At 51.9% G+C, this 25,002-nt stretch overlaps 1 protein-coding gene across 1 annotated transcript in view; it reads left to right on the plus strand.

Annotated features, from left to right (window-relative positions):
* Nucleotides 1-24,792, plus strand: part of PRKAR2A (protein kinase cAMP-dependent type II regulatory subunit alpha) — a 1,246,928-nt gene extending 1,222,136 nt beyond the window's left edge. Inside the window, exon 11 of the mRNA XM_069643325.1 lies at nt 23,493-24,792. Coding sequence (XP_069499426.1) covers nt 23,493-23,626 — 134 coding nt within the window. The 3' untranslated portion in view covers nt 23,627-24,792. The remainder of the gene's footprint in view (nt 1-23,492) is intronic.
* The last annotated feature ends 210 nt before the right edge of the window (nt 24,793-25,002 follow it).

The raw sequence follows: 25,002 nt of genomic DNA on the forward strand, positions 1-25,002 counted from the left end.
TGGTCATCAAACGGAACCGTGACAACCTAAAGCTTTTTCTCTCCGTCGGGGACACCCCTGTGCAGTATGGGCCCTAAATTTGGTTTTAGTATCTCTAGCCCACAAGCAAAGTATGGTATCTGCAGACATCAAGATGGTTGTGCAGACACTTTTCCTACTGACTGGCCACCAGCACTGACGTGTAGGTCCTTTTTACCACTCGGCTGGACACCTCTTGCACCTTTTTTATTTTTTAATTGGCTGATTTGTTTTTTCAGCCTGAATTATTTTGTGAATTTGGGGTTATTGTTACCCTATCTGTGCACACAACCTGTCTGCATACTTCAGTGACAAGCAGGTTTTCCTCCTGTGGATCATGCTATAGAATCATCTGCACGTCCAATGCCCATTCGCTCCATTCCGAATGCCTCATCGCAAAGCATATGTGGGACGGTTGTGTCTACTGTGAACTGCATCACGTCAAAGATTCTGTCACATGTTCATGGAGTGTGTATATGTATTTATATTCTTGCCCTTGAGTGTAGAATGAATAATGTTACTAATTGCTGTGTGTCATCATGGAACCTGAATATTATATTATTGTATGTTTCTATTATCTAGGCTTCCCTTTATAAGTAAAATATATATATTTTATAACTACACTAATATATTTTATGACTACTATTCTCTATTATGTATTATGCTTAATCCAAGTACTTACTTTGCCCTCATATTTATTATATGTGTGACCTTGCACTAAAAGTTTATTTTGTCAGTAGCCTTTTGTATTGTGTTCTTTGGAGATCACTGTTGATACTAACTGTTCTTCACCTCCAGCTTTGCCTTGGTTAAGTCTGATTGCTCTGCTCTACCATTAAGAGACTGACCTTTCCTTTTCGGCGGAACAGTATCCTTTCTTGTGGTTACATGGTTCCACAGCCCTACCAGGGGGTTATGCAAACATCTCTCTAAAATCATTTACAGTACAAAGGCAAGTGGATGAGTTTCTTGCTGTTGGAAAAGCGCATCCATAGAGTTGCTCTATTGTTATATTATGTGTATCTTCTTTGGCAGCCTCTCTGGATTCAGGAGATTCTTTTTGTTTCCCATGCTCCAGTCCCATTGTGAAGAGGCATTTGTTCGGTGTGAACCAGATTTATCTCCGTTTCAGAAGGCCTCACTCTGTGTGAGACCTCGATTCGGACATAACCTCTCTAGCTCAGTCAGTTTGAATTTGGTCACATGGAAGAAGGTGTTGCTTGCCACCCTGACTTGGACCAAAAGGGTTGTTGAAATTCAGGGGTTTTCTGTGTCTGAACCCTATTCTATATTCCACCGAGGTAAAGGCATGCGCAGATGCACCCAGCCTTGCTTCCAAAAGTAGTTTCTTCCTTCCACATCTATAAGGAGGTTGTCCTCTCCACCTTTTTCTCCTGACCTGCCATCTCCTCCAGAGGTCCCGCTTCGTAGCCTAGATGTGAGTAGAGCATTAAAGTTCTGACTGGATGGAACTAAATTTATTACAAAGTCTCATATCCTATTTCGCACCTTTGGTGAGACGTTGAACCCGGGTGCACAGGCAGCAAAGGACACAATAGTTCCCCAGGATGGGATCTGGCATGGATTCACATGCTCAGGAATATTCCCCGTCAGGCTGGGAATCCTCGGTAAAGGAAAAATCAGTATCAGTTTCGTTTCTGATCGGTCTTTCTTAGTAGTAACCAATCACTGGTCTCTGGGTCATACTGCCCCCAGCCAATGACTGCCCTCTCCCTAAGCCCCGCCCCTGGCAGCCATCCTCAGATTTTTACCGCACGTTCAGGTGTTGGGAGTCCTCGTGCTATAGCTCTCGAGCTTTTACTGCGTTTTGCACTTTTTCAAAGAGATTTATCTCATTTTACACTTAAATCGAGCCTCAAGCTCCACCGTTTCTACTTCCGATCAACGGGGACCCATTTTGGATTTTTCTACGCCCCTCAAGGGTGAGGTGTTCGTCGAGTTGCGCTTCTTGGAGGATTCCAGAAGTTTTCTGAGGCCTACCTCGCGGACGAGAGGAACATGGCCTAGGAGAAGGGAAGCTTGACTCCCAGCAAACTGTTTGGGAACTGCCCTGGATGCAACCTACAGAATGTGTTCAAGGAGGACGAGCATTCAAGATGCCTCTACTGCCTCCACGAGGACAAAACGCACGTGGAGAAGGACTGTGCATTTTGCATGAACATGTCATACCGGACTATGAGGGATCGTCTGACCCGTCTCGCCAACTGGCTGGAAGGCAAGAGCCCGTCTGGTGAGAAGTAGTAGTAGTCAGAGCGGTCTTCTAAGTCCTGCGCAGGCGCCTTAGCGACGGGGGCCCCAACAGAAGGCAAAGTAGCGCAAGTCCGCAGGCACCGGGAGTGCTGAACAGTCGGGCTCCTCGGCTGCCAGGCAGGGCGCATCCTCACCGGCGTCATCAACCACGAGCCAACGCTCTGGCTCGGGGAAGAGGAAATCCGAGAACCCGGGTAAGCTTCTGGAGAGGTCCCGGTTGATCTCGAAGGAGTCAGCCGAGGGGGAGCGCGGCAGTGACCCTCCCCCCCCCCCAAGGTGAAGGCCGCAAGCATGCACAAGGTGGTGGTGGTGAAGGCCTTGATTCATCCGTTGAAGGCCTTTATCGAGGAAGTCGCTACCGCCCTGGTGCAGCCTGTCGAGGCTCCCCCAGTGGAGGCGACCTCGGGGCCCAGAGTTTCCCTGCCACCACGGAGGGTATCCTCTTTTCAGCCCATCGAGAAGACCCCCGTGAAAACCCCGGTGGAAAAAGAGGGGGAGTGGTGGCCATTACAGACATGGACACAGCCTCCGAGTAGGAGCTGGTTGATGTCTTGGAGGGCCCCGACAAGAACGTTGTGGAGGCCCGGTCCCACGGGAGGGATCCCGACGAGGAAGACGAGAGCGAGGGTGGTGCCGACGAGGTTCCAGTGGAGAAACCATCGCATCCTGAGCCGCAGGACAACTCGGCGGCCATTTTGATGGCAATCCAATCCTTATGTACGGAGAGAAGTACCAGGTTGCCTCTACCCCTGACAGACTACCCAGAACCGGGCCCGTCGGGAAGCCCCCCGAACAAGAGGAGGAGGATTCATCCTGCCCCCCCCCCTTTCAACCCTCACGACCGCCTCCGCCTTTGTCCCCATCCCCGGGGATGACACGGGAACGGATACGGCCACAACGGGGACGGATGACGATGGTGGTGACGATGGGACGGATCTCCCATCACCGATTCCTCGGGCCCCCCCGCCCGACGAAATTGGCTCCTTCCACGCCATGATTGCCAGGACATCCAAGCTTTTCCAGCTCTGCCCCGAGGAGCAGAAGAAGGAAGGCTTCCTCTACCAACGGCGCGAGGCCAAGAGGAAGATGGTCCTCGCGGTGCCGCTGCTGGATGACATCTGAGACGAGGGACTTGCACTTCTGAAGAACCCGTCCACGACGCCTGCCAAGAGGGACCGGTTTGAGAAGAAGTACCGGGTCCCCGACACCGCCCCCTTGTGCCTGAGGGCACAGCCAACCCCGGATTCGGTCATCTCGGCAGTGGCGAAGAAGAAAGCGGGGGGGGGGGGCATCAGCTTCATGTTCAACTTCCCCACCTGACAGCAAGGGAAAGAAACTGGACGCCATGGGACGACGAGTCATCTCTTCGGCGGCAACGACGATTAAAGCGGCCAACGCCCTGGCGATATTAGCTCGCTACGACAGGTAGTTGTGGTACAAGATCGCCCCCCTATTGGACTTCCTACCGGACGACAAGAGAGCAGAAGCCCTGGTGATCTTGCAGGAAGGTGAGGTGGCGTCGGACCATGCCATAACGGTAGCCACGGACATTGCCGACACCGGTTTCCGCCAGTTGGGCAACAGCGTTTACAGCGGGGGTGGCTCAAGGCAATGGATTTCTGCCAGGACGTGCAAGCCAAGGTCTTGGACATGCCCTTCGACGGGAACAATCTGTTTGGAAAGACAGTGTATGAGTCACTGCAGGCCATCAAAGCCGACACGGAGACGGCTCGGACCTCGGGAGTTCTGCAGCAACGACGGCCGCCCTTTCAGAACTCCGGAGACAAGCAAGGTGCCTCCAAAGGATTCGGCGGCGGCTCCTCGACGTACCATCAGGCGGCCCTCTCCTCGTCGCAAGGAGCCTACAGGGGACGGGGCAAGTCAGGTGGATCTCGCCGTCGTCGCCAGGGAGGCCAAGGTGGCAAGGCTGCTTCCAAGCAAGACTGAGCCGGCCTTTGCGTCGGGCCCCCACCGAAGCACCCCGGTGGGAGGCCGGCTGAAAAAGTTAGTCAGCGTGTGGGAGTCCATCTCCACCGACCGTTGGGTGCTGGATGCCCTGGCCCACGGGCACACTCTGGAATATCTAAAGAAGTGCCCCCGATTCCTCCCGTTGCCAGGAAGGAAAACCACGTCCCTCAACTGCTGTTAGAGGTAAGGGCGATGCTCAAGAAAGGAGCCATCAAACTCGTCCCAAAGAGGCTCCGGAGTATATTCGAGATACTTCCTCGTCGGAAAGAAGACAGGAGGATGGCGTCCCCTCCTGGACCTGCGTCGACTAAACAGATACATCAAGGCACAGAAGTTCCGGATAGTCACCCTCCAGCACGTGCTGGGCCAATGGAGGAGGACGACTTCCTATCGTCGTTGGATTTGGAGGATGCGTACTTTCACATCCCAATACTAAAAGGACACTGAAGGTTTCCCAGGTTCGTGGTCCAGGGACGGCACTACCAGTTCAAGGCCCTCCCATTCAGATTGAAGTCGGCGCCCAGGGTATTCACCAAGTGCCTAGTGCCAGTGGTGGCGTGGCTGCGCCTGCTGGGGATCAACGTCTACCCCTGCCTGGACAATTGGCTCATCCGAGCAAGAACAAGGGAGCTCGCCGTCAAGCACACAGCGAAGACCGTCTGGCTGCTCACAAACCTGGGATTCTCCATCAACTTCCCCAAATCCCACCTAGCTCCGTCGCAGGTCGCACTGTTTCTGGGAGCCAGGCTTGATACATTAGCGCGATTGGCCTCACCGTCGGAGGAAAGGACGAAGGCCATCCTGGGCAAGGTGCAGCGTCTGCTGGCCACGGACGTGGCCAGGGTGAGGTCCATCAAGTCCCTTCTCGGGATGATGTCCTCATGCCTCTACCTGGTGCGCCTGTGCAGACTTCGGATGCGCCCTCTGCAGGAGTTCCTCGACGCCCGTTGGATGAAAGCGACGGGCAGCTTCGAGGACAAGATCTCGCGCAACGAGGTATTCCGCCAAGCGATTCGGTGGTGGGGCACACGCGCGCATCTCGCGGCGGGCACGGACTTTCAGACCCCAGCACACCAGGTGAAGGTGACAACGGATGCCTCCCTGGAGGGGTGGGGAGCGCACACCGGAGATCTTCACGCGACAGGCTTCTGGCTCCCGGAGGAGAGGACGCTCCACATCAACATATTGGAGCTCCGAGCGGTGTTCTGGGCCCTCAGGTCGTTTCTCCCGTCCCTCAAGGACAAGGTGGTGAGGATCTTCACCGACAACACCACCACGGTGTTCTACATCCGTACGCAGGGAGGAACAAGATCCTCGGCCCTGTCCATGGAAGCCCAGGATCTGTGGCACTGGGCCGTTGCCCAGGGGATGTTTCTGGTACCCTTTCATCTGGCAGGGACAAACAACACAATCGCCGACTCGCTCAGCAGGAAGCTGCGCTCGTGCCCCGAGTGGGAACTGCGGCAGGATCAAGTGGATCGACTCAACGACGGGGCAAACCCCAGATCAACCTGTTTGCGACGAACTCCAAGTGCCAGAGGTTCGCCAGCAGGTGTTTCCCCAGCCGAGGAGCATGGCTGATGCTTTCTCGTTCCCCTGGGACGGCCTGTGTATGCGTTCCCGCCGTTGCTACTGCGACTCGTCAACCAGTTCAAGAGGTCCCGGTGCAGGATGATCCTCGTCTCACCGGTGTGGCCGAGGCAGATCTGGTTCCCGGACCTTCTGGACTTGTCAGCGTCCCCACCAGTCAAACTGTCGAGAGAAGGAGGCGCCATCCTTCATCACGACCCGGAGTCGCTGACCTTGCAGGCCTGGCTCCTGCAGCACTAGAGTTTGGAGGGTACGAAATCCCGGCGGACTGCAGAGAGGTTCTTGCAAAGGCCAGGGCGTCCTCAACTCTCAAGTGCTACGGACACAAGTGGAAGAGGTTCTCTGTCTGGTGCCGTGCACAGAAGATTAACCCTCTACGCATTACAGCCCCTCAAGTGCTACCGTACTTACTGCCGCTGGCCAAAGCTGGACTAGTTCATGCTTACATCAAGATACATCTGGCAGCGATTTCCTGATACACCAGAACTGCAGGACGGTCATTCCTGTGGTCTCATCGCTTGTTGAAGGAGTTTATGAAAGGACTGTTCCGATCGTTCCCGCCGGTAAAGGCTCCAGCCCCGGCGAGGGAGCTCAACGTGGTGCTGACCGGGCTCATGGGCCCGCCATTGGAGCCTTTGCATTCGGCTCCGTTGAAGTTCCTGTCGTGGAAGACAGCGTTCCTTGTGGCCATCACCTCTACACACGTGGGAGAGATTCAGGCCCTATCCTGCAAGCCTCCATACTTGACTTTCCCCGAAACGAGTGTGGTGCTGAGGACACACCCCTCCTTCATGCCCAAGGTGCCGTCGGTCTTCCATCTCAACGAGCCCTTGGTGTTACCAGTTTTCTTCCCGTCGCCTTCGTCGCCGGCCGAGAGGGCTTTGCACTCGCTGGATGTAGCTAGAGCGCTGAAGTTCTACGTGGACCGAACAAAGAGTTTTCGGAAGTCATCACAGCTGTTTGTTAACTTTGGACCTGTGAACCAAGGGAAGGCTCTCTCGAAGGCTTCCATTTCCAGATGGCTCTCCAGCTGCATCATGCACTGTCATCGGTTGGCAAACCAACCGTTGCCCGGCCGCCCGTGAGCCCATTCTCCCAAAGCGATCGCTACTACCACAGCGTTCCTGTCTGGTGTGCCCCTGCTGGACATCTGCAGGGCTGCTACGTGTAGGTCGACGCACACCTTCACGAGATTCTACTGCGTCGACCGGGATTCCAGGGAGGAGTCCAGAGTCGGCCAAACAGTGCTGCGCAACCTGTTCGCCTGAAGGTGGGCCTGGTGAGGAGGTAAGAGTTGCTTAATGTTGAGTTTATGTAATGCTTAATGTTGAGCCTTGCCACCTCCCGTGGTTGTGCATGTGGATACTGCTATGTATTCTAATAGTCATGAGCATGTGAATCCATGCCAGATCCCGTGCTGGAGAAGGAACAAGTTACTTACCTGTAACTGTTGTTCTCCAGCATGGGTCTGGCATGGATTCACATGTGAACCCTCCCTCCTAACCCTCGGCGGCTCATCAATTCATCATACTGCCACTTTCTCCAGCATGGGGTCTGGCATGGATTCACATGCTCATGAATATTCCCCGTCGTCAGGCTGGGAATCCTCGGTAAAGAAAAAACCAGTATCAGTTTCGTTTCTGATCTGTCTTTCGTAGTAATAACCAATCACTGGTCTCTGCATCATACTGACCACAGCCAATGACTGCCCTCTACCTAAGCACCGCCTCTGGCAGCCATCTTCCGATTTTTACCGCACGTTCATGTGTTGGGATCCTCGTGCTATTGCTCTCGAGCGTTAGTGCTATTTTTTCACGTTTTTTCTCAAAAACTTCGTTTTTTCGGTCAAAAGAGCCTCAAGCTCCACCGATTCTCCATCCGATCAACGGGGACCCGTGTCGGATTCGTCTGCGCCCCTCAAGGGTGAAGATTTCGTCGAGCTACGCTTTTGGAGGACTCCAGAAGTTTCTCAGGCCCGGTCATGGCCCAGGAGAAGGGGAGCTCGACGCCCGAAAAGCTGTTCAGGGTCTGCCCTGGATGCCAGCTGCAGAACGTCTTCAAGGAGGACGAACACTCTTTTTGTCTTTTCTGCCTACATGAGGACAAGACGCACGTGGAGAAGGACTGTGCGTGTTGCGGCAACATGTCGGAGCGGACCATGAAGGACCGCCATCAACGTCTCGCCAACTGGCTGGAAGGGAAGAGCCCGTCCGGCGAGAAGAAGAGGAAGAAAGCCGAGCCGTCTTCTAAGACCTTTGAGGACGCCCCGGCGACGGGGGTCCAACATAAGGCCAAGCACCGCGAGTCCGCTGGCACCGGGAGCGCCGAACGGTCGGGCTCTACGGGCGCCAGGCAGGGCGCACCCTCTCCGGCACCATCAACCCCGAGCCAACGCTCTGGGTCGGGTAAGAGGAAGGCCGAGCACCCGGCGAAGCTCCTGGAGAGGCCCCGGTCGAGCTCGAAGGCGGAGGGGGAGCCAGGCAGTGTCCCCCCCCCTCAAGGATAAGGCGGTGAGCGCACCTAGGGTGGTGAAGGCCTTAATCCATCCGGCCAAGCCCTCTATCGAAACTGTCGCGGCGGCCCTGGCTCACCCTGTGGAGGCTACACCAGTGGTGGCGACCTCGGGGCTCAGAGTCTCCCTGCCACCTCGGAGGGAGTCCTCTTTTGTGCCCATCGATAGGACCCCCGTGAAATCCCCCGTGGGGAAGAAAAAGGGGGGGCAGGGCGTCGTCGTAGATTCGGCCTCAACCTCGGAGGAGGAGCTGGTCGAAGTCTTAAGCCACGGCCTCGGCGTGGAAGAAGACCGGCCCGTCGGGATGGATCCCGACGCAGGTGACGACGACATCGTCGAGGGTACCGACGGGGCCCCTGATCGCCCGTCGGATTCCCCTCTGCCAGCGCCGCGAGACAACTCGGCTGCCATTTTGTTGGCTATACAGTCCTTATGCTCAGAGATAAGGACGAGACTACGGTTGCCGACGGAACCTCTCCCGTCGGGGGACCCAGAACCGGGACCTTCTGGTGTTCCCCCTACCAAGAAAAGAAGGATCCACCCTCCGCCTCCTTTTCAGCCGTCGCGCCCCTTCCAGCCCTCCTCCCCGTCCACCCGAGGGGATGATACGGGGACTGACTCGGCAGCGACGGGTACGGACGACGAGGTATACGACGAGGATGTACCGTCGTCGCCTCCCACCAGGGCTTCTCCGCCCGACGAGATTGGATCGTTCCACTCCATGATCACCAGGGCATCCGAGCTTTTCCAACTCTGCCCTGAGGAGAAGAAGAAGGAAGGTTTCCTTTATCAGCGGCTCGAGGCCAAGAGGAAGACGGTCCTCTCAGTGCCTCTATTGGACGACATTTGGGATGAGGGCCTCACATTCCTCAAGAACCCTTCCACGACGCCAGCTAGAAGAGACCGGTACGAGAAGAAGTACCGGGTACCGGACACGGCCCCCCTGTGCCTCCGGGCGCAGCCTACCCCGGACTCCGTCGTCTCCGCGGCGGCCAGGAGAAAAGCGGGGGGGGGTGCGGCCTCCACATCGACTTCCCCACCGGACGGCGAGGGAAAGAAATTGGACGCTATGGGACGCAGAGTCATCTCGTCTGCGGCGACGACGATTAAAGCGGCCAACGCCTTGGCTATCGTGGCCCGCTACGACAGGGAGCTCTGGTACAAACTGGCTCCCCTGCTGGACTTCTTGCCGGACGACAAGAGGGCAGAGGCCCTGGAGATCCTGCAGGAAGGTGAGGTGGCTTCGGACCACGCCATTACCGTTGCGACGGACATCGCCGACACTGGGTTCCGCCAGTTGGGCAACGGCGTTTGCCTTAGGCGGCGTGGATGGCTCAAGGCTACGGACTTCCGTCAAAACGTTCAGACCAGAGTCCTGGACATGCCCTTCGATGGGAACAACCTGTTTGGGAAAACAGTGGACGATTCCCTTCAGGCCATTAAAGCGGACACCGAGACGGCCCGGGCCCTTGGAGTTCTGCAACGACGACGGACGCCCTTTCGGAGCAGCGGAGGCAAGGGCGCCTCCAAAAGTTCCGGCGGCGGTTTCTCCACCTACCGTCAAGCGGCCCGCTCGTCGGCTCAGGAGGCCTACAGAGGACGAGGCAAGTCTGGCGGACCCCGCCGTCGTCGCCAAGGAGGTCAAGGCGGCAAAGCCTCGTCGAAGCAGGATTGAACCGACCGTGGGGTCGGGCCCCCACCGAAGCACCCCGGTGGGAGGCCGGCTGGCGAGCTTCGTCAGCGTGTGGGAGTCCATCTCCACCGACCGTTGGGTGCTGGACGCCTTGGCCCGGGGCCACGGGCTCGAGTTTCAAAGAAGGTGTCCGCGCGCCCCCCCCCGTGGCCAGGAAAGAACTTCACGTCCCTCAACTTCTCCTGGAGGTAAAGGCGATGCTCAGGAAGGGCGCCATCGAACTCGTCCCAAAGAGGCTTCGGGGCTCCGGAGTTTACTCGAGATACTTCCTCGTGAAGAAGAAGACGGGGGGATGGCGCCCCATCCTGGACCTGCGACGTCTGAACAAGTTCATCAAGGCGCAAAAGTTCCGGATGGTCACCCTCCAGCACGTCCTGGGTCAGCTGGAGGAAGGAGACTTCCTGTCGTCGTTGGATTTGGAGGATGCCTACTTCCATATTCCCATCCTAAAGGGGCACCGAAAATTCCTCAGGTTTGTGGTCCAAGGGCGTCACTACCAGTTCAAAGCCCTCCCCTTCGGACTACGGTCGGCACCCAGGGTATTCACCAAGTGCCTTGCACCGGTGGCGGCGCAGCTGCGCCGCGAGGGGATCCACGTCTACCCCTACCTGGACGACTGGCTCATCCGAGCCAAGACGAGGGAGCTCGCCGTGGATCACACGGCAAGGACCGTCCAACTTCTCACGGACCTGGGATTCTCCGTGAACTACGCCAAGTCTCACCTGGTACCCGCGCAAAACGCACTGTTTCTGGGAGCGAAGCTCGACACAGTGTCCCTTCTGGCCTCCCCGTCGGAGGAAAGGACCAGGTCCATCCTGGGCAAGGTACAGCGGATGCTGGTTTCCGACGCGGCCAAGGTGAGGTCCATCAAGTCCCTCCTCGGAATGATGTCTTCTTGCATCTACCTCATTCCCATGTGCAGGCTCCGGATGCGCCCGTTGCAGGAGTTCCTGGACGCGCGCTGGATCCAAACTACGGGCGGCTTCGAGGAGAGGATCACACTCGACGAGAGTTTCCGCCGAGCAGTCCGGTGGTGGGGCCTCCGCGCGCATCTGACGGCGGGCATGGACTTCCAGACCCCAGACCACCAGGAGACAGTGACCACGGATGCCTCCCTGGAAGGGTGGGGAGCGCACACCGAAAATCTGCACGCGAGAGGCCTTTGGCTCCCGACGGAGAAGTCCCTCCATATCAACGTCCTGGAGCTCCGTGCAGTGTTCTGGGCCCTCAGGTCCTTCCTCCTGTCCCTCAAGGGCAAGGTGGTGAGGATCTTCACCGACAACACCACCACCATGTTTTACATCAGGAAACAGGGCGGAACCAGGTCCCCAGCGCTGTCCAAGGAGGCGCAGGACCTGTGGCATTGGGCCGTCGCCCAAAGGATGTTTCTGGTGCCGTTTCATCTGGCAGGGATAAAAAACACCATCGCCGACTCACTCAGCAGGGAGCTGCGCTCGTGCCACGAGTGGGAACTACGGCAGGATCTAGTGGATCGCCTCTTCCGACGGTGGGGCACACCCCAGATCGACCTGTTCGCGACGGCGACGAACTCCAAGTGCCGGAGGTTCGCCAGCAGGTTTCCCCAGGCGAGGAGCATGGGCGATGCTTTCTCGTTCCCCTGGGAGGGCCTGTTCCTCTACGCGTTCCCTCCTTTGCCACTGCTAATCCGGCTCGTCAACCAGCTCAAGAGGTCACGGTGCAGGATGATCCTCGTCGCACCTGTGTGGCCGAGGCAGATATGGTTCCCGGACCTTCTGGACTTGTCAGCGTCCCCGCCAATCAAGCTGCCGGGGGACGCGGATCTACTCTCCAGGGAAGGAGGCGCCATCCTCCACCACGACCCGAAATCGCTGAACTTGCAGGCCTGGCTCCTGCAGCGCTAGAGTTTGGAGGATACGACATACCGGCCGACTGCAGAGAGGTTCTTGCAAAGGCCAGGGCGTCCTCGACTCTTAAATGCTACGGACACAAATGGAAGAGGTTCTCTGTCTGGTGCCACGCACAGAAGATTAACCCTCTACGGATTACGGCTCCCCAGGTACTGCCGTACCTGCTGACGCTGGCCAAAGCTGGACTGGCACACGCGTCCATCAAGATTCATCTTGCTGCGATCTCCCGATACACCAGAACCATGGGCCGGACGTCCTTGTGGTCTCATCGTCTGGTGAAAGAGTTCATGAAGGGGCTGTTTAGATCGTTCCCGCCGGTGAAGGCTCCGGCCCCGGCGTGGGAGCTCAACGTGGTGCTGACCAAGCTCATGGGACCTCCGTTCGAGCCTCTGCACTCGGCCCCGTTGAAGTTTCTGTCGTGGAAAACAGCGTTTCTTGTGGCCATCACCTCCGCACGACGGGTGGGAGAGATCCAGGCCCTTTCCTGCAAGGCCCCGTACTTGACTTTTCACGACACGAGGGTAGTGCTCAGGACGCACCCCTCCTTCATGCCCAAGGTACCGTCGGACTTCCATCTCAACGAACCCTTGGTGTTGCCTGTGTTCTTCCCGTCGCCTTCGTCGCCGGCTGAGAGGACTTTGCACTCGCTGGATGTGGCTAGAGCGCTGAAGTTCTACGTGGACCGCACAAAGTGTTTTCGGAAGACGTCACAACTCTTTGTGAACTTTGGACCTGTCAATCAGGGGAAGGCTCTCTCGAAGGCTTCCATTTCCAGATGGCTCTCCGGGTGTATCATGTACTGTCATCGGTTGGCAAATCGACCGCTGCCTGGCCGTCCGAGAGCCCATTCCACCAGAGCGATCGCAGCTACCACAGCGTTCCTTTCTGGTGTGCCCCTGCTGGACATATGCAGGGCTGCTACGTGGAGGTCGACGCACACCTTCACGAAATTCTACTGCGTCGATCGGGATTCCAGGGAGGAGTCCAGGGTCGGCCAAGCAGTGCTGCGCAACCTGTTCGCCTGAGGTGAGCCTGGTGAGGAGGTAAGATGCTTAATGTTGAGTTTGATGTAATGCTTAATGTTGAGCCTTTGCCACCTCCCGTGGTTGTGCATGTGTGTACTGCTATGTATTCTTTATTCATGAGCATGTGAATCCATGCCAGACCCCATGCTGGAGAAGGAACAAGTTACTTACCTGTAACTGTTGTTCTCCAGCATGGGTCTGGCATGGATTCACATGCGAACCCTCCCGCCTACCCCTCTGCGGCTCTTCACTTGGTCATACTGCCACTTCACGTGCTTCCAAATCTGAAGATGGCTGCCAGAGGCGGTGCTTAGGTAGAGGGCAGTCATTGGCTGTGGTCAGTATGACGCAGAGACCAGTGATTGGTTATTACTACGAAAGACAGATCAGAAACGAAACTGATACTGGTTTTTTCTTTACCGAGGATTCCCAGCCTGACGACGGGGAATATTCATGAGCATGTGAATCCATGCCAGACCCATGCTGGAGAACAACAGTTACAGGTAAGTAACTTGTTCCTTAAGTGGCTATTGATAGACAATAGCATTGCTAACACTGAAGAAGCAGCCTCTTCCGAAGGATTGCAGGCAAATGTAACAGCGTTGCTTTTTCATAGAAATGCTCTGTGGAATGTCCTCAGCAGAGCAGTTACTTGGGCCACTCCAGCATTGTGCAGACATTATTGTTTGGGCACATGTTTCGGAGCATTTCCAAGGAGATGCCAGATTTGGACAGTCTTTTCTGTCGAACTTTTTTGCCTCAGTTCAGATAGCCATCTCCTTCCGGGTTAGTTCATGGTATTCAATCTCTCAGTGGATATGAACAAAGATGACAGGGATGTAAGAGTAATCCACGTGTTTATTGAATATTTCTCTGCATCGAGGTTGGAAATCCCTGGTTAGAAAATACAGCATTTCTATAGTAATACATATATACGGTGGCAGCATTGTGTATGAACACTAGGGGTGTAAAGAAATTCGGCTTCGAGTAAGTCTTTTGCTGAATTCAGCCTGAAAAAAGAGATTTGGCTCCGGCTGAATACTTTCTTAACAATTGAATGCAATTTAACAACTCAGAGGGAAATATGGAGTGCAGATTGTAAAAGGGATTGGAATTAAGCATTTTCTGAAAATATTCCTCATCAAATATAAGACTAAGGGCATATCTTTTTGTATTTGAGAGGTGGAGCAGTTGGACTGAGTGAGAGGCCAGCAAGTCCCTATGGAGAAACAGAAAAATAAATGAACAGCTACTGGACACCAATAGAACTTTTGTAGTGAGGCCTCTAAGAAAAGCTTCCTGTTGGGGAAATATCTCCATTTCCCCTGTGGGCTAGTCAAATAGAAAGATGGGTGTGAGGACACTGTATGGGGTATAGTCAGAGCTATGCTCAGTAGTTAAAGTGGTAGGAGGGAAACATGCTTGGAAAAGCCCAAGTCTTGACAACAGGTCGGGTGCCTCTCCTAGGCACCTAGGTTTCGGGACAAGTCATGTATATGTCAGGAACTGCAACAGTCGACCAACATGTTCTCAACCCTGATTGGCTTTTTGGAAGAACTTGCTTATTGGGATATCTCTCAAATAACATTATAGGCCACACTACACCAAAAAGATAGGTGTGAGGGATGAGAACACTTTTATTTGTGGAAAGAGAGATTGTGCATTTTATCTGCTGTTGTGGGGTGAGGGGGAGATGTAGAGTTGACGAGTGTGAGACATAGAAAAAGCAATAGAGAGCCGTCGTCTTCTAGTTTGGTTGGAAAAAGGTGGGGTAAGTAGATGTGTATTGAGAGCCTGGTTAGCATGACACCAACAGCTACTTTTGGGTTCCCAGGCACACTGATGCAGAACAAACACACCTGTGTGACTTTAACTCTGCGTGTTTGGGACAATCTATAAACATTAGGAAACATCTATACAAACTTTAAAGTATAATAGGCAATAAATAATGGACATAATTATATTTTTGCCGGTTATGTGGATATTAGATTTGCAGAACGCTATGTACTTGCTCCTTGTCCCGCCCTTGTAGCCCCTGGTCACTGGTTAATGCTGGATACCCAGGAGCTGGTCTTGGCTCCTGCTTATCCAATCTTAATTTCGATATCTAGTTCCAACAGGCAAGTGCCTTCTTAGAACTTGTAGAGTTTGGGCACATTCAGTCATATGTCAGGCTTTTCAACCCTGTCGGCCTATGAAGGGTAGAAAAATATATGGTAGATGGAGTTTGCTCACCTTACTTGTACCCTCGACATGTTTTGAAAGAGAGGGCAGAAACCATGTATGCATTTATACATTTCTGTGAGCTACAAAAAAGGTTCAAAACTCACAATGCAATAAGGTACCATACAACTTACAAAATATTGCAATGTGTGTGATTGGCAATTGCAAATTGCATAATCTGTTCTGTTCTCTGCAACCTACCAACTGTACATTTGTGAAACCTGCCTCTTTGAGTAGCACTGGTTTTGCATATGTGGTATTCTTTGTATTCTCACATAAGTATGGAGGAAAGGGGCCTGTGACATAAGAAAGCCCCGCCCCCGCCCTCTTGTGATAACTTTACTCCTAGTCCACAATCCCCCTTTCCTTCAGAAACATGCCCCGAGTCCATCCCACTAATAAATATGGTCAGTTTGCCTGACTGGCAGATGGGAAAAGGGACTGGCTGGCATTTTCAGTGGGCAGAGCCAGGCTGTGTGGTTAAAGCCCCATGCATAAGGTGTGGCTCCTTGCCTATATTCTATTGAGGACATTGATGTTCAATCTGCACGGTCCTGTTCCTATAGGTCTGACTCCCATCAGTATCCAGGAAAGGGGAGTAAGGAGTAGGAGTACAGTAATAATTATTTTGAGTATGTTTTGCTCGACTCATTCACTCCCCAACAGAATTGCCTTTTTAAATCCTAAATCTTCATCAGACTTTTCACAAACATTGTGCTACATGATGCACCATTTTAACTCCTAAATGAAAGGTTCTTTGCAGGGGAAGGTCTCATTAACACCCCTGCTCTCCACAATCTCCTAGAGTGGGGTGCGCTGCAGCTATGCACCAACTCAGCAATATATTTCTCCAGCATGGGGTCTGGCATGGATTCACATGCTCATGAATATTCCCTGTCGTCAGGCCGGGAATCCTCGGTATAGAAAAAAATCAGTATCAGTTTCGATTCTGATCTGTCTTTCTTAGTAGTAACCAATCACTGGTCTCTGGGTCATACTGCCCCCAGCCAATGACTGCCCTCTCCCTAAGCCCCGCCTCTGGCAGCCATCCTCAGATTTTTACAGCACGTTCAAGTGTTGGGAGTCCTCGTGCTGTAGCTCTCGAGCTTTTGCTGCGTTTTCGCGCTTTTTCAGGAGATTTTTCTCATTTTTCGGTTAAATAGAGCCTCAAGCTCCATCGTTTCTACATCCGATCAACGGGGATCCGTTTCGGAGTTTTCTACACCTCTCAAGGGTGAAGATTTCGTCGAGTTACGCTTTTGGAGGATTCCAGAAGTTCCGAGGCCTACCCCGGACATGGCCAAGGAGAAAGGAAGCTCGACACCTGGGAAGCTGTTCAGGACCTGCCCTGGATGCCAGCTTCAGAATGTTTTCAAGGAGGACGAGCATTCGTTATGCCTCTACTGTCTCCATGAGGACAAGACGCACACGGAGAAGGACTGTGCGTTTTGTGGGAACATGTCGGAGCGGACCATGAAGGATCGCCACCTCCGTCTCACCAACTGGCTGGAAGGGAAGAGCCCGTCAGGCGAGAAGAAGAAAAAGAAGTCCGAGCGGTCTTCTAAGTCCTGTAAGGGCGCCCCGGCTACGGGGGCCCAACAAAAGGCCAAGCATCGCGAGTCCACGTGCACCGGGAGCGCCGAACGGTCAGGCTCCTTGGCTGCCAGGCAGGGTGCCTCCTCCCCGGCGCCATCAACCACAAGCCAACACTCTGGCTCAGGTAAGAGGAAGTCCGAGAACCCGGCGAAGCTTCTGGAGAGGCCCCAGTCGATCTCGAAGATTCTGGCAGAGGGGGAGCGAGGCTCGGACCCTCCCCCCAAGGTGATGGCCCCAGGCATACAAAAGGTGACGATGGCCTTAATTCACCCTGCTAAGACCTCGATTGAGGATGTTGCAGCGGCCCTGGCTCAGCCTGTGGAGGCTACGCCAGTGGAGGCAACCTCAGGATTCAAAGTCTCCCTGCCACCGCGGAGGGAGTCGTCTTTCAGGCCCATTGAGAAGACCCCCACGAAGTCCTCGTTGGAAAAGGAGGGGGAGGGGCAGGTGGCCATCGTGGATACGGACACGACCTCTGAAGAAGAGCTCATCTAAGTCGTGGAGGAGGCCCAGCCCATCGGGAGGGATCCCGACGAGGGCGACGACGAGAGCGACGGTGTCGCCGACGAGGTTCCTCAATAGCCCTCGCGCCCGTCTTTTCCGGTGCCGCAGTACACTTCGGCGGCCATTTTGTCAGCGATTCAGTCCTTATGCTCGGAGATAAGGACAAGGTTGCCCCTCCCCCCGACTGAGGTACCTGAGCCAGACCCGACGGGGGAACCGGAGCCGGGACCTTCGGAAAGTCCACCGCATAAGAAGAGGACGACACATCCTACCCCACCTCTGCAGCCTGCTTTGCCTTCCCCCCGGTCTACTACCCACGGGGATGATACAGGCACTGACACGACTCCGACAGGTACAGATGCCGACGGAGGCGACGACGGGACGTGTCCCCCGTCACCCCCTGCTCGGGCGTCCCCGCCCAACGAGATTGGATCCTTCCATGCCATGATTTCCAGGGCATCCGAGCTTTTCCCCCCTCTGCCCAGAAGAGAAGAAGGAAGGGTTCCTTTACCAATGGCGCGAGGCTAAAAGGAAGACAGTCCTCGCCGTACCACTTCTTGATGACATCTGGGATGAGGGGCTCGCCCTCCTCAAGAATCCTGCCACGGCACCGGCAAAGAGGGACCGGTACGAGAAGAAGTACCGGTTCCCCGACGCTGCCCCCTTGTGCCTTCGGGTGCAACCTACCCTGGATTCGGTCGTCTCGGCGGTGGCAAAGAAGAAAGCTGGGGGGGCATCGGCCTCGACATCAACTTCCCCGCCGGACGGCGAGGGCAGGAAGCTGGACACGATGGGACGACTGGTCATCTCATCCGCAGCGACGACTATCAAGGCGGCCAACGCCCTGGCTATCGTAGCCCGCTATGACAGGGAGTTGTGGTTCAAAATCGCCCCTCTGTTGGACTTCCTTCCGGACGCCAAAAGGGCTGAGGTCCTTGAAATCTTACAAGAAGGTGAGATTGCTTCGGACCACGCCATCACGGTGGCAACGGACATTCCGGCTCATCAACCAGCTCAAGAGGTCCCGGTGCAAGATGATCCTCGTTGCACCGGCGTGGCCGAGAAAGATCTGGTTCCCGGACCTTCTGGACTTGTCAACGTCCACACCAGTCAAGCCGCCGACGGACGCAGATCTTCTCTCCAGAGAAGGAGGCGCCATTCTTCACCACAACCCGGAGTCGCTGAACTTGCAGGCCTGGCTCCTGCAGCACTAGAGTTTGGAGGGTACGACATCCCGGCCGACTGCAGAGAGGTTCTTGCAAAGGCCAGGGCGTCCTGAACTCTCAAGTGCTACAGACCTAAATGGAAGAGGTTCTCTGTCTGGTGCCGCGCACAGATTATAAACCCTCTGCGGATTACGGCCTCTCAAGTATTGCCGTACCTACTGTCATTGGCCAAGGCTGGACTAGCTCACGCTTCCATCAAGATACATCTGGCCGCCATCTCACGATACACCAGAACTACGGGACGGGCGTCCTTGTGGTCTCATCGACTGGTGAAGGAATTTATGAAAGGATTGTTCCGATCTTTCCCGCTGGTGAAGGCCCCTGCCCCGGCGTGGGAGCTCAACGTGGTGCTGACCAGGCTCATGGGGGCCCCATTTGAGCCTATGCATTCGGCACCGTTGAAGTTTCTGTCGTGGAAGACAGCGTTTCTCGTGGCCATCACCTCCGCACGACGAGTCGGAGAGATCCAGGCCCCATCTTGCAAGGTACATTGACGACATCTTCAGCTGGACTGGATCAAAAACTGATTTAACACTTTTTCACAACTGGTTGAACAATGTGGATCCCAATATTAACTTCACCATGGAATCCAGCAATATTGAAATTCCATTTTTAGATCTAATAATAAAATATGAATCAGGAAAACAATAGCCCGTAATACTCTCCTACATTATTCTAGCAACCACCCCCGGCACCTCCGGGACAATTTACCTTACGGACAGTTTCTCCGGATACGGAGGAATTGTTCTAACTTACATGATTTCTTTGAGCAATCAGACAAACTGAGTAGTCGTCTCAAAGAGAGAGGTTATCCCAAAAGATAGATTACTCAGGCGTTCAAAAGGGCCAGTTTTACTGATCGTGACTCTTTGGTTACGCCCAAACAAAACCCCAACTCAAAATCTGACATCAATAATTCACAAATGACATGTGTATTAACCCATGGGCCCCAAACCTTTGAGATCAAAAAACTTATCTCGAAATATTGGCCAATTGTTAAAATCAGTCTGCCTGAAGTGCCCCTACCACGTTTTGCCTTGAAGAGGGCGAGCAACATCCGTGACAAACTTGTCCACTCCACTTTCAAAAAAGACTCACCCAGAATGGGACTTTGGGACCTTAGGACCACTGTAGGACATTTCCCTTGTGGATCCTGTTCTGTATGCCAATTTACTAAGAGACTAAAAGAGTTCAAAATTGGGCAAAAAAACCTGGATTCTCTCTACTATGACAAACTGCAAAACAAAACAGGCGGTGTACTGCATCCAATGTCCTTGCGGACTCCGCCATGTCGGTCAAACTTCTTGACCTGTTCACACTAGAATATCGGAACATCGCTCGAGAATTAGGTGCAGAACAATATATGCACCTTTAGTAAGTCACTACCTTGAATTCCAACATTCCGCCAATAACATATTCTGGTGGATCTTGGATGTGGTTAAGAATACCCCGAATGTCTCTCAATGTCTCCTTCAGAAGGAGGCATGTTGGATCTATCGCTTTTCTACACACACAAGTGGACTTAATGAAGATTTTAGTCCAATCTAGATTACTGTTGCTTCCCTCTCATTCTCCTTTCTGGTTTGTGCTCCACACATTCATAGTCCGGGAACCTTGATTCATATTCATTTGTTCCCTCGATCACATTCAACATAATAATTTTTTTGTGTAATTTTTTTGTGTATCAGTCACGATCGTGACGTTCCCACTTCACTCACCATTTGACCCCTCAGCGCGAGTCATGCTCGCCACGTTTTCTGTTTTTTCTTCCCGGCGGCTTGCAACCTGACTTAGCGCCATAACTGCAGCCGCCCTGCAGCGCCATAGCTGCGGCCTCCCTCCATCGCGAGCTATGCCCGCTCACGTTTCTCCCTCCTCTTTTCTCTCCAGCGGTTCGCATACTGATTCAGCGGCACAGCAGCAACCGACGCATAGTCATTTTGTAACCCAACCACATGATTCGAGCACAGGCACGGCGTCCTGCACCTTCGTGTGACCTGCTTTGTAACATAGAGTTACAGAAGCAGCCGCCACAAAGGTATTTTACTTTCACTCTTGTGAGTGACACGGAGGCACAGCTATCCTCAGCCAATCCGTGCGCTCTCCTGAACAAATCCCAATGGCATGAGGGCACTCAGCCACACGCCCCCTGCCGTCACTAATGACGCACCAGCACATATCTTTAGAAGCCCCATTCGACCCCCGCAGCAGCAGTGAATCGGGAGCTGCTGGGCTTTCGCTCTTACAGCCATCAATCAGGTAAGACGCCGTGAGTCACGGGCAGTACATCTCAGCATGTTAGCATGTTTTTTTTACAACAATTGTAAATACGCCAGCCCGTGAATGCACTTAGCAACATCCTTCTGCCTCTACTGTTTTTTCCTCAGCGGCAGCATATTCCCTATGCAAATGTGAGGTGACTTTACAGCGGCTTTCACCTACCTGTAGTTTCAAAGTGATTATTGGGCTGTTTAGCCCCCAGGCATCCATTTTATGGTATATCACGGACTTCACTGACAACTCCGCACGCCGTTGTGCGGGATCATCTATTCTGGAGACTCGAATGTGAGTACTCTCTTTACAAAGACAACGCTATCACTACGCTTCTCCCCATCAAGTTTTTTCTTCACACTAACCCCATCCTTTTTCATTTCCAGTGAGTATTTTTCTCCAATGTGACCCTAAAACTCGATGCAGCTTCCCTGAGGATTACCCCGGTTCCACCTTTCAGGCGCCCATTTCTGGGCTTCCGAGCCCCCCTCACGCCTGTTTCTCTTCCAAATTTACCCACAGCCTACAAACTAAGTAATTTGTTTCCCTCTTTCTCTTTTAAGCAAGAAGGGCAATTTTTTATTTTGTGATTTGGGGACTGCCCCTATCAAGTTTTTAATTATTCTTTTCATGTCTGCTTCCCCACAGGGTCAAATTGTTGTGAGGTATATCGCCCTGATAAAGGCAACTTTCAACTATGTTATGAATTCATGGCCAGACAGGTGGCACTTTTGCCGAAACGTTGTTTTGATGATGTCAATTTGATCTTTTTCAATCCATTATATTCTTTTGACACTTACACGTAGGCAGACCTGTCAATTGAATACAGGAAACAGAGCAAATTTGGACTTGACTGCCTTCAGAAAAAAGGAAGAATTGGTTGGCTTACAACAAGGCCATTTTTTTCATTTCTTTCACTATTTACAGTCCATGTATCAATTTCCACGAGTATTCCCCCTTTCTTTTGCAATTAAAACTGACAATTTTCTGTTTGTTCTATCTTTATAACCAAGATGAATCAATAATTGCACTCTTGTGTCCTTTTTCCAAACTTTCAAACCACTCATGTTTGCAGCCATTTGTTTGTTGCTTTTTGTACCATTTTTTTATGTTACTGTTGATAAAACATTGACATACAATCTATTCAAATTTCTTTCTGTAAAATAAACATCATAAATTTCTTTTACAAACTTGCCCTCCTTGTTTTCGGAGAAACTCCTAAAAAGTGTGTGATACCAGTTTCGGTACATTCTTTAAAACATAACTACTGATAAGCAACTTGAGTTTACAGCAGTAGGGACTTCCTTGTTATAATCCCATCTTGCAAGCCGCCGTACTTGACGTTTCACGACACGAGGGTGGTGCTGAGAATGCACCCCTCCTTCATGCCCAAGGTGCCGTCTGACTTCCACCTCAACGAACCCTTGGTGTTGCCAGTTTTCTTCCCGTCTCCTTCGTTGCCGGCTGAAAGGACTCTGCACTCGCTGGACGTTGCTAGAGCGCTTAAGTTCTACGTGGACCGCACAAAGAGTTTTCGGAAGACATCACAGCTGTTTGTGAACTTTGGGACTGTGAATCAAGGGAAGGCTCTCTCGAAGACTTCCATTTCCAGATGGCTCTCCGGCTGCATCATGCACTGTCACCGGTTGGCAAACTGACCGCTGCCCGACTGTCCGAGAGCCATTCGACCAGGGCGATCGCTGCTACCACGGCGTTCCTGTCTGGTGTGCCCCTGCTGGACATCTGCAGGGCTGCGACGTGGAGGTCGACGCACACCTTCACAAGATTCTACTGCGTCGATCGGGACTCCAGGGAGGAGTCCAGGGTCGGCCAAGCAGTGCTGCGCAACCTGTTCGCTTAAGGTGAGCCTGGTGAGGAGGTAAGAGATGCTTAATGTTGAGTTGTTGTATTGCTTAATGTTGAGCCTGTTGCCACCTCCCGTGGTTGTGCATGTGTGTACTGCTATGTATTCTCTTATTCATGAGCATGTTAATCCATGCCAGACCCCATGCTGGAGAAGGAACAAGTTACTTACCTGTAACTGTTGTTCTCCAGCATGGGTCTGGCATGGATTCACATGCGAACCCTCCCACCTACCCCTCTGCGGCTCTTCACTTGGTCATACTGCCACTTTACGTGCTACCAAATCTGAGGATGGCTGCCAGTGGCGAGGCTTAGGGAGAGGGCAGTCATTGGCTGGATTGGTTACTACTAAGAAAGACAGATCAGAAACGAAACTGATACTGATTATTTTCTATACCGAAGATTCCCGGCCTGACGACGGGGAATATTCATGAGCATGTGAATCCATGCCAGACCCATGCTGAAGAACAACAGTTACAGGTAAGTAACTTGTTCCTTACTCCACTTTGGAAAAAAAAATGTGGTTTATACAATATGAATGCTAAAAATTGTCATATTTAAAATGAAAATGTACAACCCTGCCAGCTTATTTATGAGCTGAACAAGTACTGATATTACTAAATATGTAGTTTTGCCTTCTTTAGAGCGAATATAATTTGCTTTATTTCATGACTGAATAAATAAGCTGATTCTCTTTCTGTTCTCTTTGACAAAAACACTCTTTTATCACTGTGATTAATATTTGGTAGCGTTTGGGTTTGAAATTAAGTAATATTCATTTATTTGCAAAGCATTTCACAAATTATAAACCATGTATACATGCCAACCTTTCTTTCAATGCAGTTATGGACGTGCAGGCCTTTGAAAGGTTGCTTGGACCCTGTATGGACATTATGAAGAGGAATATCTCGCATTATGAGGAGCAGCTGGTGTCGTTGTTTGGTTCCAGCATGGACATTAAGGATCCAGGGAATTAAGGCACATTGTACCTCAATGCCTTCCTAGTTCAAGTCACAAAAAAGCCTCCTATCAGCAACACAACCATGAGGAGAATGGGCACCATGGAACAGTCACTGATGCCGTCATCATGGGCATTCAAGTCTCAGCACAGGCTGCTAGGGGTTCAACCTGTGCCTCCACTTTGCTGCTGAAATCACATGATTAGACCTGAAAGTATTTCAAGAATAAGAGAGGCGTGGACCTTTCTGTTACTTGCTTGGTTCACAACGGCATGTCACTCCAACCATTTAAGTGCCTGATACAAAGCCCAAAGTATTAAAAAGTCACTGGCCCATATGTTTTTCCAAAAGATTTTAAATCAACAGAAATGTTTTCTATGATAGACTGTTCATAATATTGTAAGTACAATTCCTCCGTTTGTGCTAAAGTGACAATAAGTTTGAATGTTGAGCTGTATGATATCTAGTATATGCTGTTTAATAAGAACTACAGATAACCAGTTTAAAGAAAGACTGTGTGTCACTGAAGATAAAATATATAATGAAAAGCACTATTTTAGAAAAGTGTTGTAATGGTACTTTCTGTGCATGGATACAGCGTTTTTAGGAGGAGGGCTATATTTCAGTTTAAACATGTGAATGTTTCCATAATTCGGCCCTAAAGTCGCATTTTTTTACTTGGGAATGCGGTTCAAACCATCTCCTTAAACAAAGGACTTGAAAACGTTGTCACAGCTGTCTCCTATCGAATTACCATTTTTTCACATGTTTCTCACTTCAGTTCCATTGTTTTTTATGCCACTGAAGAAATAGATTCCTCCTTCTCACACCTGTCCTGAATATTAAACTCTCCATGTGTCCCTGCTGTTGGTCAATTTTTAAACCCTTTTTAAAGAGAGCAGACTATATTTTGTAATTTTCAAAAATGTATCGATTGCAGGGTTCGCCTTTTTTTTAAGGCTCATTAACTAGTTTTTCAATTCTGAAAATTGCATGTGTTTGCAGCATTTTGCTTTCTCCTTGATCTGTATTAGAATAATTGAGTCGTGGAATCGTTGGTCCTAATTTTGAGCGAAGTATTGATTTGAACATCAGTGTGTGTTGAAGATAATCTGGTTTGCAGTACGTTTTTCCACTTTTTAAATTCATTTGAATTCGAATTAAATAAATTGACGGACAATTGACTTGCAGTATTGTACAACAAACAGATGCTGTGATATTGCTTACAGAAAAAACAGGCATAAGAATTTGTAATATGAGCTTTAATCCCATGCAGAAAAGGTACCAGCTTTGTGTTTTTATCCTGACTCTTCATGGAAGAATGTCTTGTTTACAAGTTTGTGGGAGTGCAAGTTAATTTATTAATTTCACTGACGAATGATATACGTTTGTCG

Source organism: Ambystoma mexicanum, chromosome 2p, assembly GCF_040938575.1.
Source record: "Ambystoma mexicanum isolate Mex_15411 chromosome 2p, UKY_AmexF1_1, whole genome shotgun sequence".
Classification (NCBI taxonomy): Eukaryota; Metazoa; Chordata; class Amphibia; order Caudata; family Ambystomatidae; genus Ambystoma; species Ambystoma mexicanum.